Source organism: Dendrobates tinctorius, unplaced genomic scaffold (genome assembly GCF_039654945.1).
Source record: "Dendrobates tinctorius isolate UK_male_01 unplaced genomic scaffold, ASM3965494v1 ptg000071l, whole genome shotgun sequence".
Lineage (NCBI taxonomy): Eukaryota > Metazoa > Chordata > Amphibia > Anura > Dendrobatidae > Dendrobates > Dendrobates tinctorius.
In genome coordinates this window covers 11,241,656-11,256,428 of record NW_027361739.1, presented here as the reverse complement: position 1 = coordinate 11,256,428, position 14,773 = coordinate 11,241,656, and the positions used below count along the sequence as shown (strand labels likewise).

Sequence of the window (14,773 nt, the reverse complement as noted above, 5' to 3'; positions counted from 1 at the left end):
CAATTCCTTTATACCCTGAAATTGTTAGAGATGTTGCCCATGTGGTTACGGCTTTGCCTCCAACCCAAGTTAGTGTAGAGAGGTTGTTCTCTGGCCTTAAAATTCTTAGGTCAGATTTGAGGTCATCTATGAAGGATCTGATGGAGGCAATTCTATTTCTTAGGACAAATTCATAGTCTGCACAAATGTTATTTAGAATGTTTTTGTTGAAAACTGTTTTTTGCCACTTACATAGTTTATTACATAGTAATATATATAATCAATATTACAGTGTATTACATATTTACAATTTATTACAGTTTTTTGTGTTCTAAAGTTGTATTCCAATAAATATATATTATGTTCTATCTAAATGTCTTGATTATTGTAACATAAAAATGATTAAATGTCTGATGTTCACATTGTACTACAATAAATTTTTCACCTAAATATAAGCAATATATGTGGGAGTCGTGGATTCGGTGTAAGGGAAATTGAGGAGTCGGAGTCGCAGGTTTGGCTTACCGACTCCACAGCCCTGGTTAAAACACTATAGTCTGTTCTGTAGCTCTGATTTTTGTAGGGGCCACATCCCCTATATTAGATACATTCCTTGAGGGGTCTAGTTTCCAAATTGGGGTCACTTGTGGGTGTTTCCACTGTTTAGGTACATTAGGGGCTCTCCAAATGCGATATGACACCCGCAGACCATTCCATCAAAGTCTGCATTCCAAAACGTCACTACTTCCCTTCCGAGACCCAACGTGTGCCCATGCAGTAGTTTTCTCCCACATAGGGGGTATCGGTATACTCGGGAAAAATTGGACAACAACTTTTGGGGTCCAATTTCTCCTGTTACCCTTGTGTAAATGAAAAATTTGGGGCTAAAATGTGATTGATTTATTTATTTTCATTTCACGGCTCTACGTTATAAGCTTCTGTTAAACACCTGGAGGTTCAAGATGCTCACCACACATCTAGATACATTGCTTGTGGGGTCGAGTTTCCAAAATAGTCACTTGCGTGAGGTTTAGGCACATCGGGGGCTCTCCAAAAGCATCATGGCATCCGCTCTCAATTCCAGCTACCGGTATATTTATGATCAAAAAGTCAAACGATGTTGCTTCTCTTTTGAGCCCTGCCGTGTGCCCAAATAGTAGTTTTCCCTCACATATGGAGTATTGGCGTATTCAGGAAAAATTGCACAACAAATTTTGGGGTTAATTTTTTTTTCTGTTACCCTTGCGAAATTGAGAAATTTGGGGCTAAAGTTTTTTTTTGAGGAAAAAAAAATGTTCATTTTTTTTCCACTTTCCATTAATTCATGTGATGCACATGAAGGGTTACTAAACATCTTGAATGTGGTCTTGAGGCGTGCAGTTTTTAGAATGATGTAACTTTTGGGCATTTTCTGTCGTATAAGCCCTCCAAAGTCAAATTTGATGTGGTACCTAAAAAAAAAAATAAAAATAAAATGATTTTGTCGGAAAAATGAGAAATCGCTGGTCAACTTTGAACCCTTCTAACTTCCAAAAAATCCCTTCTAAGTTACAAAAAATTATTTTTCAAATATGATGCAGATGTAAAGCGGACATATGGGAAATGTTAATTATTTTGTGTGGTAGAACTATCTGATTGAAGGGCATAAAAATTAAGTTTCAAAATTGTTATAAAAAAAAAAAAAAAAAAAAAAATCGTCACATTTTCTATTATTTTCATAAATATATGCAAATCATGTTGACCAAAATTTACCACTAACATGAAATGTCACGAAAAAACAATCTCAGGGCAACTGGTCAGTTTTCAAAAATTGGCCTTGTCATTAGGGTCAAAATTAGCTCTGGTCAAGGGGATTAAATAAAAAGTTGTGTTTGATGCAAAATTCAAGAATTGGGGTAAGCCGCAATACAAGATCTTGCCTATAGACGAGAGGGGTGCTGTTTCTAGGAGGGAAAAAAAGCTGACTCTTCAGTCATGGCCACTTGTTTTTAGGCTTCATGGGAATGCTAGCAGTCGGACCTCCATGATCAGACATTGGTAACTTATCTACGGGTATCAATTGTCTGATGATGGAATAGAGAACAGCTCTGCCCTCTGCAATGATTCGCATTGGAACACAGGCTGATGCAATGGGCTGCAGTTGTGGGAGGTGCCATTTTTGTTTTGTTTGGCAAGTATGTGTGTGATTGACTAATGTGGTTTGGGGATTTACCATAATTCTTTTTATGGAGTATTTCCTGTTAATGTAGCCTTCTACTGCACCATTCTATGCCCTCATCTGATACATGGGTTGGGGAGATTAGGACCCCTGATTATTGGAAATGCTGCACATTAGGCCGGATTCACACTCTCTCGTTTTGCAGTCTGAGTCCGGACTGGAATGCACTGGCAGAGGGTCTCCTGATCTGCACTGATGGCCTCATAAATGCCTATGAAGCGGTTGTGTTTCGGTCAGGAGACCAGTGGCTGTAGTCCCACCATGCAGGGCTGTGGAGTCAGTAAGCTAAACCTGCGACTCCGACTCCTCAATTTCCCTTACACCGACTCCACGACTCCGACTCCAACATATATTGCTTATACTTAAGTGAAAAATTTATTGTAGTACAATGTGAACATCAGACATTTAATCATTTCTATGATATAATAATCAAGATATTTAGATAAAACATAATGTACAGTTAGGTCCATATATACTTGGACAGAGACAACATTTTTCTAATTTTGGTTCTAGACATTACCACAATGAATTTTAAACAAAACAATTCAGATGCAGTTGAAGTTCAGACTTTCAGCATTCATTTGAGGGTATCCACATTAAAATTGTATGAAGGGTTTAGGAATTTCAGCTCCTTAACATGTGCCACACTGTTTTTAAAGGGACCAAAAGTAATTGGACAATTGACTCCAAGGCTATTTCATGGACAGGTGTGGGCAATCCCTTCGTTATGTCATTCTCAATTAAGCAGATAAAAGGCCTGGAGATTATTTGAGGTGTGGTGCTTGCATTTGGAAAGTTTTGCTGTGAAGGAAACCTACGGTCAAAGGAGCTCTCCATGCAGGTGAAACAAGCCATCCTTAAGCTGCAAAAACAGAAAAAACCCATCCGAGAAATTGCTACAACATTAGGAGTGAACAAAAAGCAAAAAAACACAAATATAAAAGTAAGAAATATACTGCAAATAATGCATAAAGGTAATAATAATAAGGGTATTTAGTAAACATAATTTTGATCAAAATAATGTACAAGCCATCCCGCCACGTCACGGCAACCCTTGTGGGACAGTCCCTACTCTAGTATTTAAAACCTTTTCACTTGCCAAGTGGCGTGAATGTGAATAATGGTCGAGCGGCTGAACCACTAGTAACAGCTTAGGCCAGACTGGATGGCTTTCCCAGCTCAGAAAGAGGGCGGTCACACCCATATATGCACTGAATGCACAATGAAATGAATAAAAAACAAATCTGAACTGAGAAAAGTAAGTTAATGTGTATGCACAATGTAAGTGCATATAAACACATGACCATTAACCAGAGAAAACAAAAAGCAAAAAAACACAAATATAAAAGTAAGAAATATACTGCAAATAATGCATAAAGGTAATAATAATAAGGGTATTTAGTAAACATAATTTTGATCCCGGGATGGCTTGTACATTATTTTGATCAAAATTATGTTTACTAAATACCCTTATTATTATTATTACCTTTATGCATTATTTGCAGTATATTTCTTACTTTTATATTTGTGTTTTTTTGCTTTTTGTTTTCTCTGGTTAATGGTCATGTGTTTATATGCACTAACATTAGGAGTGGCAAAATCTACAGTTTGGTACATCCTGAGAAAGAAAGAAAGAAAGCACTGGTGAACTCATCAATGCAAAAAGACCTGGGCGCCCACGGAAGACAACAGTGGTGGATGATCGCAGAATAATCTCCATGGTGAAGTGAAACCCCTTCACAACAGCCAACCAAGTGACCAACACTCTCCAGGAGGTAGGCGTATCAATATCCAAATCTACCATAAAGAGAAGACTGCATGAAAGTAAATACAGAGGGTTCACTGCACGGTGCAAGCCACTCATAAGCATCAAGAATAAAAAGGCTAGACTGGACTTTGCTAAAAAAAAATCTAAAAAAGCCAGCACAGTTCTGGAAGAACATTCTTTGGACAGATGAAACTAAGATCAACCTCTACCAGAATGATGGAAAGAGAAAAGTATGGCAAAGGCGTGGTACAGCTCATGATCCAAAGCATACTACATCATCTGTAAAACACGGCGGAGGCAGTGTGATGGCTTGGGCATGCATGGCTGCCAGTGGCACTGGGTCACTAGTGTTTATTGATGATGTGACACAGGACAGAAGCAGCCAAATGAATTCTGAGGTATTCAGAGCCATACTGTGTGCTCAGATCCAGCCAAATGCAGCCAAACTGATTGGTCGTCGTTTCATACTACAGATGGACAATGACCCAAAACATAAAGCCAAAGCAACCCAGGGGTTTATTAAAGCAAAGAAGTGGAATATTCTTGAATGGCCAAGTCAGTCACCTGATCTCAACCCAATTGAGCATGCATTTCACTTGTTAAAGACTAAACTTCAGACAGAAAGGCCCACAAACAAACAGCAACTGAAAACCACCGCAGTGAAGGCCTGGCAGAGCATCAAAAAGGAGGAAACACAGCGTTTGGTGATGTCCATGAGATCAAGACTTCAGGCAGTCATTGCCAACAAAGGGTTTTCAACCAAGTACTAGAAATGAACATTTAATTACAATTATTTAATCTGTCCAATTACTTTTGGTCCCTTTAAAAACAGGGTGACACATGTTAAGGAGCTGAAACTCCTAAACCCTTCATCCAATTTTAATGTGGATACCCTCAAATGAAAGCTGAAAGTCTGAACTTCAACTGCATGTGAATTGTTTTGTTTAAAATTCATTGTTGTAATGTCTAGAACCAAAATTAGAAAAATGTTGTCTCTGTCCAAATATGTATGGACCTAACTGTATATTTATTGGAATACAACTTTAGAACACAAAAAACTGTAATAAATTGTAAATATGTAATACACCATATAACACTATGTAATAAACTATGTAAGTGGCAAAAAACAGTTTTCAACAAAAACATACTAAATAACATTTGTGCAGTCTATGAATTTGTTCTAAGAAATAGAATTGCCTCCATGAGATCCTCCTTCATAGATGACCTCAAATCTAACCTAATAATTTTAAGGCCAGAAAACAACCTCTCTACACTAACTTGGGCTGGAGGCAAAGCCGTAATCACATGGACAACATCTCTAACAATTTCCGGGTATAAAGGAATTGCCTCATGCACAGTCATTTTTGATGAACGATTGAATTTTTCTTTTTCTTTGAGAGCAAGTGAAACATTTAGCTGAAATATGGTCAATCTGCTTGCTATAGGAGACGGAGTGAAGTCTTTTTCCTTGCGGCAACGCTTTGCCTGCACCATGACATCCAAATACTTGTCGAAGTCAAACTCCTCATCTGATGAGGATGAAGATATGGCAGCAGTAGCACTGTCAGGACCCAAGTCCTCTTGCGCCTGGCAGTCTTCCTATAGGCCACTCATCCTAACTACTACCTCAGTCAGAGCTTCTTTTCCTTTAGTAAGCTGTTGATCATCAAGCAGTATGCAATGACTTGGGTCCACATAAACAGCTGCCAGAAAAAATTTATTTTCCAATAGTTGTCTCTCTCCATTTCATTGAGGTAGAAATGCCATCTGCGATTAAACCTCCTCTTTGGGACAGGCAAAATAGGAAGTTCTTCCACTTCTTTATGAAAATGCCAGGCGTTAAATCCTCAGCTTGTAAATTTTTAGTCACAGTAATTGGGTAATTTAAGCAACTCCTTCAATTCAGCCACCTGTGTCCATTGACCTTCATTTAGGGTTACCTGAGGGTTCGTCATATCTATAAGAAACGGTTTTAGTTCAAGCAATCGCTCAATCATTAAATAAGTGCTGCCCCACCGAGTGACTTGATTGACAATTGCCCCTTTTCCAGCACGTCACTTCAAGATGGAATCAATTTTAGGGGTTCTGGCGGCAATAACCAATTTCCTCACTTTTCCAATCAGATTTCCAGCATGTCCCTCTTTTAGACTATAGGCCCCGTCACACACTGCGATATCGTCAGCGAGATCGCTGATTTTATGATGCCACAGCGATCTCGCCAGCGATATCGCTGTGTGTGACATGGATCAGCGACCGGCCCCCCTGCTGGGTATCGCTGATCGCGCTCAAACGTCCTGGGCCGTTTTTTGATCGTTGGTCTCCCGCTGGACAGCGCACATCGCTGCGTGGCTCTTAGATACCCGCTGTTTACATTGGAAACCAGCTTGCTCGCTGGTCCTAATCGCTGGAGGGGCTGTCTGTGACAGCTCACCAGCGATCAGCTAATGATGTCCCAGCGATCCCATCCACGTCGGATCGTTGGTGGGATTGCTGGGACATTGATACGTGTAACGGGGCCTTATCTCTTATTGCCAGCTGCAGCGTGTGCACAACACAGCGCATGTGATGAATAAGAAGTGTTTTGAAGCAGCTTCAACAAGATCATCTATTTCTACAGTATAATTTTGCTGTTCTTCTGTTGTAATATCTGTTTGTTCCTCAGTTACATGAACAGCACTGTGGCCTTCCATCTCAAACATACCGAATCCTAAATGTTCCTCTAGCTGTTGTTCATTACTCTCATTCATCAGTGTAATTGTACTTATCATGTTAGAAGCATTGTCCGTTACAATAGCAAGAACCTGTTCTTGTGTGAATGTAGCCTTAGATCAGGAATAGAACAGCCATTTATAGGACATTTCATAACTTTCCCAAATTCCTATGAAAAAATATTCTGCACATTCTGCATTGAACTACTGTACCCAATTTATTATATATTTTAGGAGTCGGTCCATTTTATACTGACTCCGACTCCACCAAAATGAGCACCGACTCCGAACGGCACGGCCTAAACACTAACCTGCTGTTCTACATGAATTCCTCTAATCTGACCTTGGCCCTATAAATGAGCTTGGGAAATATTTCTAAGTAAGATGTCCATGTGCCCAGATCCTTATTACTAACGTAGGAATCTCATGAGACAAACACTATAGTTTGGAGTTGATCCTACATGTTCCTTATCTGCAGCAGGTTAATGTTTGATAGGATTACTCCGTCCTTCACCACTAATAATACAAGAACGCTCTGGTAATCCAACGTTCTCCCACCACGATGGACAATAACCTGTCCAGATCCCTTTTTACAGGCAGCGAGGGGGGCGTCTGATTGCTGGAAGGGTGTTATATTGGACACGGCAAGACGCAAAGGGATTTTCTCATAAGCAGATTACAGTGCTGAGGGTTTAGCACACATGCCGATCCTTGCTTTAACATTTTGAATGTTCCTCTCTTAAAGGGCTCTCTTCCCATATTAAGTTGAAACCGATGTGGTAGTCGGCAGTAAAACAGATGGCAAAATAATCAGTGGGGCCTCTGTGCAACCCTGATCGTGACCATATAATCTGTCATCTGCAGGAGAAATGTATACATGGCGCTGATTGAATTGGTTGGGCTGTGTGCACTAGACCGAGGACCCCTCTCTTTCTAGTGTCTCTCCACTTTTGCTTACAAAGCGGGGCTTCGCTTTGACATCCACCAACCCCTATAGCTTGTGAGCGGTTGTCTTACCGTGCGACAACCCCTTTATGTCCATTGTTTTTCAAGGATATTACTATGTTCCCATTTCACTCCTCTCAGTTGATGTTAAATTGCCAGCACAAGTACTGGCCAATAGGCGGTCCTGGGTGATAACATCAGTAGTGCATGAAGATCAAATGGGATTTATCCTACGTAGATCTACATCCATAAATATTAGATGCCTGTTTTTGGGTCTCCAGATTAGCTCTGGGGGGGAATCAGGAGGGAGGGCAATTTTGTCATTGGATGCTGCCAAGGCCTTTGATAGCGTGAAATGGGACTATGGCGAAATAAGATTTGGATCTAGATTCGTAAGTTGTGTTAAACTATTGTATGCCGTCCCAGGAGCAAGAATTCGAGCTAATAGATGCATCTCTGAGCCATTTATCCTGGGGAGAGGCACCAAGCAGGAGTGTCCCCTGTATTATTTGCGATAGCTATAGAGCCATTGACTGCCTTGTTCCGAACCTTTAGGGAAATTGGTGGTTTTAAATGTGGACACATTGATTAAAAAGTATCCCTCTATGCCGATGACCTTCTCCTATATTTAGGAGATGTTAAGACTAGTGATGAGCGAACGTGCTCGGATAGGGCGTTATCCTGAGCATGTTTGGGTGCTAACCGAAGGTCTTCGGCGTGCTCGAAAAATATGTTGCGAGTGGCCTCGGTTGCACGTTTCGTGGCTGTTAGACAGCCGCAACACATGCAGGGAATGCCTGTTTGCTAGGTATTCTCTGCATGTGTTGCAGCTATCTAAAAGCCGCGAGACATGCAGCCATGTCAGCTTGAGCATGTTTTTCAAGCTTGCCGAAGACGTTCGGTTAGCATCTGAGCATGCTCAGGATAACGCCCTATCCAAGCATATTTGCTCATCACTAGTTAAGACCTCTATACTACCGGCCATGAATATAATCAAAGAGTGTAGGAGATGGTCTGGGCACTTAATAAACTGGTCATAGTCAGCTTGATGCCAGTGGATCCTCTCTCACCTGAGTTTTCCACTTTACAATTACAGATCCCAGTTGTGAACAAGTTCTAATATCTGGGGATAACTGTAAAGGTGAGGCCAATGGAGTACCAGTCTCTTAGTTTGGACCCCATGCTAACCCAACTCAGAACTAAGGTTAATAGTTGGTGTCGCCTCCCGCTGTCTGTCTTTGGAAGAGCCAACATGATTAAAATGGTGTTGATGCCACAACTCCTGTACCTTTTTAGATAATGCTCCGATCTGGATGCATAGGCGATTCTTCAATAAGATTATTACTCTGTTTAGGGAACTTGGATGAAACAAAATGCCAGGATTGCATTAGAGATACTTCAAAGGGGGATGGTGGTCTTGCGACACCAAATCCGTGGGTACACTATAGCAGCATTTTAGGGGATGGTGGACGGATGGCACATATGAGGTAGAGGAACAGATAGTAAAAGAGGGCACAAGATGGAAGGACCTGGTGGGATCTCTAGAAGTGGGAGGTCTACACATCAATAGAGTCAAGCATCCAACACTTGCTATGATCTTTGAAGTGTGGGACAGAGGTAAAAAAAAAATTACTGGGTATATCAGGGTACACAGAACATTATCCTCTTGGCATAACCCAGGTTTGGTGGACATGCAGAAATTTACAGGCTTCGAAATATGGGAAGATAAGGGGATACAACTGATGTCTCAGTTATTTCAAAATAATTTTGATCAATTTCAAACTGGATTTGGAATCCGACAAAGAGCCCTTTACCAGTCAGAGATATGGCCTCACTAATCTGCTTATGTCTGAATCTTCCAGGGGTATCATATCCATGTTATATAAGACATTTTTGCTAACATATCTGGATAAATTTCCCTTGCAGGTTATGCCTAAATGAGAAAGGAACCTAGGCCACCTGACCGATGTCCAATGGGTAGATAGACACGGCCAGCCTAGGGATTTGTTCCAGACAGAGGTTGTTGCAGCTTTCTCTCATAGGGTTTGTAGGACGCGTAGTGTGTTGTGTAAATTAGGGTTTAGACCACATGCAACGTGTCCTAGATGTGGTTAGGGAGACGCACATCTTATGCATATGATGTGGGAGTGTGGGAACCTGGAAAATCATCAGAAGGATATTTTAGACCTTGTGAGGCAAGTAGTATATAATATCCGAATACAACCAAATCTGTTTTTCTCCTGGGCCTTCAGGAAGAGGGGACAGATCTAAATTCTCCAATAACCCTGGGTATCTCGCGCATAATATACTAGGCTAGAAAACTGGTTGGATGCTGCCCCCCCCAGACTGTTAGAGAACTTAAGAACAAAATGAACAACATAATATATGTGGAAAGAGGCATATATCTGAAAAGAAACGCATTATAGAATCATAGAATGGTAGAGTTGGAAGGGACCTCCTGGGTCATCTGGTCCAACCCCCTGCTCAAAGCAGGATTCACTAAATCATCTCAGACACATGTCTGTCCAGCCTCTGTTTGAAGACTTCCATTCAAGGAGAACTCACCCCTTCTCGTGGCAGCCTGTTCCACTCATTGATCACCCTGTCAAAAAGTGTTTTCTAATATCTAATCTGTGTCTCCTCCCATTCAGTTTCATCCCATTGCTTCTAGTCTTTTCGTGTGCAAATAAGAATAAAGATGATCCTTCTACAATGTGACAGGCCTTGAGATATTTGTAGACAGCTAAGATAAGTTTAGTAAGATTTGGACGTAATGGATAGATGTGCCAGGTTTCTCATCACCAGTGCTTCTCCAAGATATAGTGATGGATCAGTTCTTACACCCTATAAACTAATTTTTTATTTTTTTTAAAGGGGTATTCTCATTTCCAATATCCTATTACAATATGTAGTAGGTACAATATTATTAATATTAGCAAATGCATCCAATTAGAAATGTAGTATAGTTCTTCTGCTTCGCTGTCTATCTCCTCATGTGCAGGCATTGCAGGACCTTGGGTATCTATGGTTATGACCATTGATATAGTGACAGCTAGGTGCTAGTGGTTGTAACCATGGATACCTAAGGTCCTGCAATGCCTGCACATGAGGAAAGAGACATAATGATTCAGAAAAACTATACTACATTTCTAATTAGAGATATTTGTTAATTTTATTATTACACCTAGTACATATTGTGATAGGGTCTTAGGGATGGTAATACCCCTTAAGGGCACAAAAAGCACTGGCAAGCTATATGTTAGTGTAACCTTTTATTAATGGGGTATGATGATATATGTAAAAGGCAGGCATATGTTTTGTATTGTTATTCATCTTGTTTCTCTGCTTGCTGTCAGTGAATGGGCTTACTACTAGAGACCGCTGATTTACCAGCCATGCATTTGGGTGAGTTGGATGCCATTACTTCAGGCTTTAAATGTTTATATTCACTGATGGTAAGCAGAGATCTTGGAAATGTTTCAGAATTAATATGTATAATTCTGTATCTTTTCCTGGCCATATGTAACAATTTTTTCCTGTTTTCCCATTCAGACTGTTGTGAGTGAAAAATGTTGCCCTCTCCTCGCCTGCTGGTCGCTCTCCTGCTCCTCCTGGTTGCCAGCTCCAATGCCAAGTTCCAGGAGTTTGATGATGGCGACGATGTGGCAGAGTACGACGACAATGACTTTGCAGAGTTTGAAGATACAGCAGATGAGGTGACCACGCCGCATCCTCCACACCCGCAACACCCACAAGACGAAGAAGAGGAGGATGACGAAGAAGAGGCCACGGTGGAGCTGGAGGGACAGGAGGAGTTTGAGCTGGACACTGACGGACAGGTAAGGACGTCTCCTAAAAATCTCTCTGCTTATAAATGGCATCCACTTGACAGCCATCTTATTGCAAACATCGCAGCACAGCACCATGTGAACTAGGGCGATCCTGAAGAATATTGCTGCAGTTTCTGAAATTGTGGGGAAGGCAGATTTCTAAGAATATGACTCTAAGCCTTGTTCACTTCTGTCTAGTACAAGACATGGATATGTTCACACGTTCATCTATTCAGATATTTCCCTTTGGTCATTCCAATTGATTTTTATATTTTTTAGCAGAAGTAAAAAGTTCTCTCACAAACCTTTGATGAATTGTGTTCCCCGATACTGCTCCTCGGCTTTCTAATTCTGCCACTATTGATCTTTTCCTTCTGTTCCACAGGAGGGGGACAATGATAATGAGCCATATGACGATGAAGAATTTGAAGGCTATGAAGACAAAGTAGACTCAGGAAACACCATAAAAAGCAAAGACCCCATCACCATAGTGGATGTAAGTTCTCCGAATGCAACTACAGTGACATTTTTTTGTCATTACAGAGGTAGTTCTTGACTTCATATTGTATGTCATCACATTGCTCCAGGTTCCTGCCCATCTGCAGAACAGCTGGGAGAGCTATTACATGGAGATCCTCATGGTGACCGGGCTCCTGGCGTACATCATGAACTACATTATTGGCAAGAACAAGAACAGCCGCCTGGCACATGCCTGGTTCAACTCGCACCGTGAGCTGCTGGAAAGTAACTTCTCTCTTGTTGGTAAGTGATCAGGCTTTTAAGGAAACCTGGAATGAAAACAATGTATTGTCTGCAGCCATAGTGGTCATCTGCCGGTAAAGATCATTTAAAACACGTGCAGATGTCTAATTGGAAGTGAAGCTGCAGGGAGAAAATGAAGTTATATCGTCTCTGCAGCTGCTCTCCCAGGCATCAGGGCTGCAGACCACTTACATGGCTCCTGGACAGACCCTGCTCTTATACATGCTGTGGAGGGCTTCACTTTCTGTCTGCAGCTGCACTTTTAATTAGACTGCTGCAATTTTAAGAAAAAACTTTTGCCTTACAAATACCACTATGGCTGCAGATAAATACTGTTTTGTTTTTATTTTTTTTAATGATTGATCACTTTCAACAGTTTTAAAACTCCACATTAGACTAATATCAGCTGAACCCGCATCTATCGACAGGTTTGGACGACTGTCTAATGTGGGTCGCCTACCAACTGATGGTCGGGAGAGATTTCTTTCGTACATGTCTGATTTTAGACTGCTGATTGCATTGTTGTCTCTGAGATGAGAGGCTTTCTCACTCAGAACACAGGAGTTCTCAGTGGCGCAACCAAACAATCATCCAAAGCGTCAATTGACCGACAGCCATCTAGTGTGTATGGCTGGCTTTAGTCCATGATCAACACAGGATAGATGATAAGTGTCTGCGAGTAGTGATGAGCGAACGAGCTCGGATAAGACGTTATCGGAGCATGATCAGGTGCTCACCCAGTGTCTTCGGCGTGTTTGAAAAATGTTGGCGTTCCTGCGGCTGTATGTCTCACGGCTGTTCGACAGCCACAACACATGCAGGGATTACCTGTTTGTTAGGCAATCCCAGTATGTGTTCCATCTAACAGCCGCAAGACATTCGGCCACGGGGACTCAAACATTTTTTCGAGCATGCCGTAGACACTTGGTTACCACCCAAGCATGCTCGGATAGCACCTTATGCTTGAGCACGTTCGCTCCTCACTATCTGCCAGTCCACTCAGACTTTTTGGGCCTACCAAAGAGCCAGTCTTTATCTCCAACAGTTCCATAGAATTTGAATGCAGATGCCGCACACATACTTCACCCCGAATCCTTGAGATTGGTGCAGACCCCACTGATAAGACACTTTCCACTGTTTTTATGGGTTATGTCAGTTTTGGGTTGTCTCCATGATCAAAACTTGGGGTTATAATTCAGGGTTGTTGGGTCACCACCTCCCTACATGCCTTATATCAGCTTATACAGGTTAATGGTGGGGTGTAAAGGCCTCTGCTTGTAGCGAGGTTATTGAGTCGCCAATTGTTCAACTGGTTTTTGGTAAACGAGTTAAGTTACTCTCGCTTATTGCAGGGGATGACGGGACCAGTAAGGATGCAGTGAGCACTGGGAAGCTGAACCAGGAGAACGAGCACATCTACAACCTCTGGTGCTCGGGACGTCTTTGCTGCGAGGGCATGCTGATACAACTGAAGGTATTCTCATCCTGTAGTGGGTGCTGCTCATGAAATCCTCATTCACCCCCTAACCGATCATCAGTTGGTGCTAGCTGGGTTACTTTAGATCTGTGGCCACTTTTGTCCTCTGCATAGACAATGCTAATTGACCTGTAGATTTTAATACTTATTTCATTTTTTCTTTCTAGTTCTTGAAACGCCAAGACTTGTTGAATGTGCTGGCTCGTATGATGCGTCCAACTTGTGATCAAGTGGTAAGTGAAGAATTGCCATCTTGTGCGTTACCATTGTGAAAACAAGAGCAAAAGCACGTGCTTACTTCTAGCATGTAACCCTGGGGCAGGCGACTGACACTACATTCGCACACATGGGAATTTTACCATCCATGAGAATCAAAGTTGTTGTTTTTTTTAGGTGTCCTCTTAGGGTCATCTCTTCTTTTCTCATCCTATTTTAAAAACTGAAGCAGTAGACTGAACTTTTATCTATCCATTTACTCTTAACAGTGGATCAGTGAAAAACTGATGAAAAACTGAAGTAAGAATAACGGCTTCTGTTTTTCATCTGCATACAACGGATACCGATACACTTTAACTCCTTCCCGACCTTTGATGCCACATAGGCGTCATGAAAAGTCGTGCCAATCCGACCCATGACGCCTATGTGGCGTCATGAATTCAGAGCCCCCCTGTGGGTCGGGTGACCGGGGTCACTGAAAGGTCACCTGACCCGCACGCGCACACACAGGACCCTTTCTACTTCACCCCAGGCGGGGTGGCTTAGCACCCACGTGGCTACGATCGCGCTGATTGGCTGTTTCACTTTTAACAGTCAATCCGAGCGATTGTAATATTTCACCAATGAAATTTGGTGAAATATTACAATCCAGTCATGGCCGATGCTGCAATAGCATCTGCCATGGCTGGAGACACCGATCAGACCTCCCCCACGACTGACGGCGCCAATCGGCCGCCACCACCGACTGATGGCACCGATCGGCCGCCGCCGTCATCATCTGCTCCCCCTCCCCCCCCTCTTTCCCCCGGTACCTCCTATGTCCCTCTGGCCGTCCCGGTGTCCCGCCGTCCCAGATCATGGGTGTCGCCA

General features: G+C 42.0%; 1 protein-coding gene across 1 annotated transcript in view; it reads left to right on the top strand.

Moving 5' to 3' along the window:
* Positions 1-14,773, top strand: part of CCDC47 (coiled-coil domain containing 47) — a 51,384-nt gene that overhangs the window by 9,732 nt on the left and 26,879 nt on the right. Inside the window, exons 2-6 of the mRNA XM_073582396.1 lie at positions 11,171-11,457; positions 11,834-11,944; positions 12,036-12,210; positions 13,563-13,684; positions 13,855-13,920. Coding sequence (XP_073438497.1) covers positions 11,188-11,457; positions 11,834-11,944; positions 12,036-12,210; positions 13,563-13,684; positions 13,855-13,920 — 744 coding nt within the window. The 5' untranslated portion in view covers positions 11,171-11,187. The remainder of the gene's footprint in view (positions 1-11,170; positions 11,458-11,833; positions 11,945-12,035; positions 12,211-13,562; positions 13,685-13,854; positions 13,921-14,773) is intronic.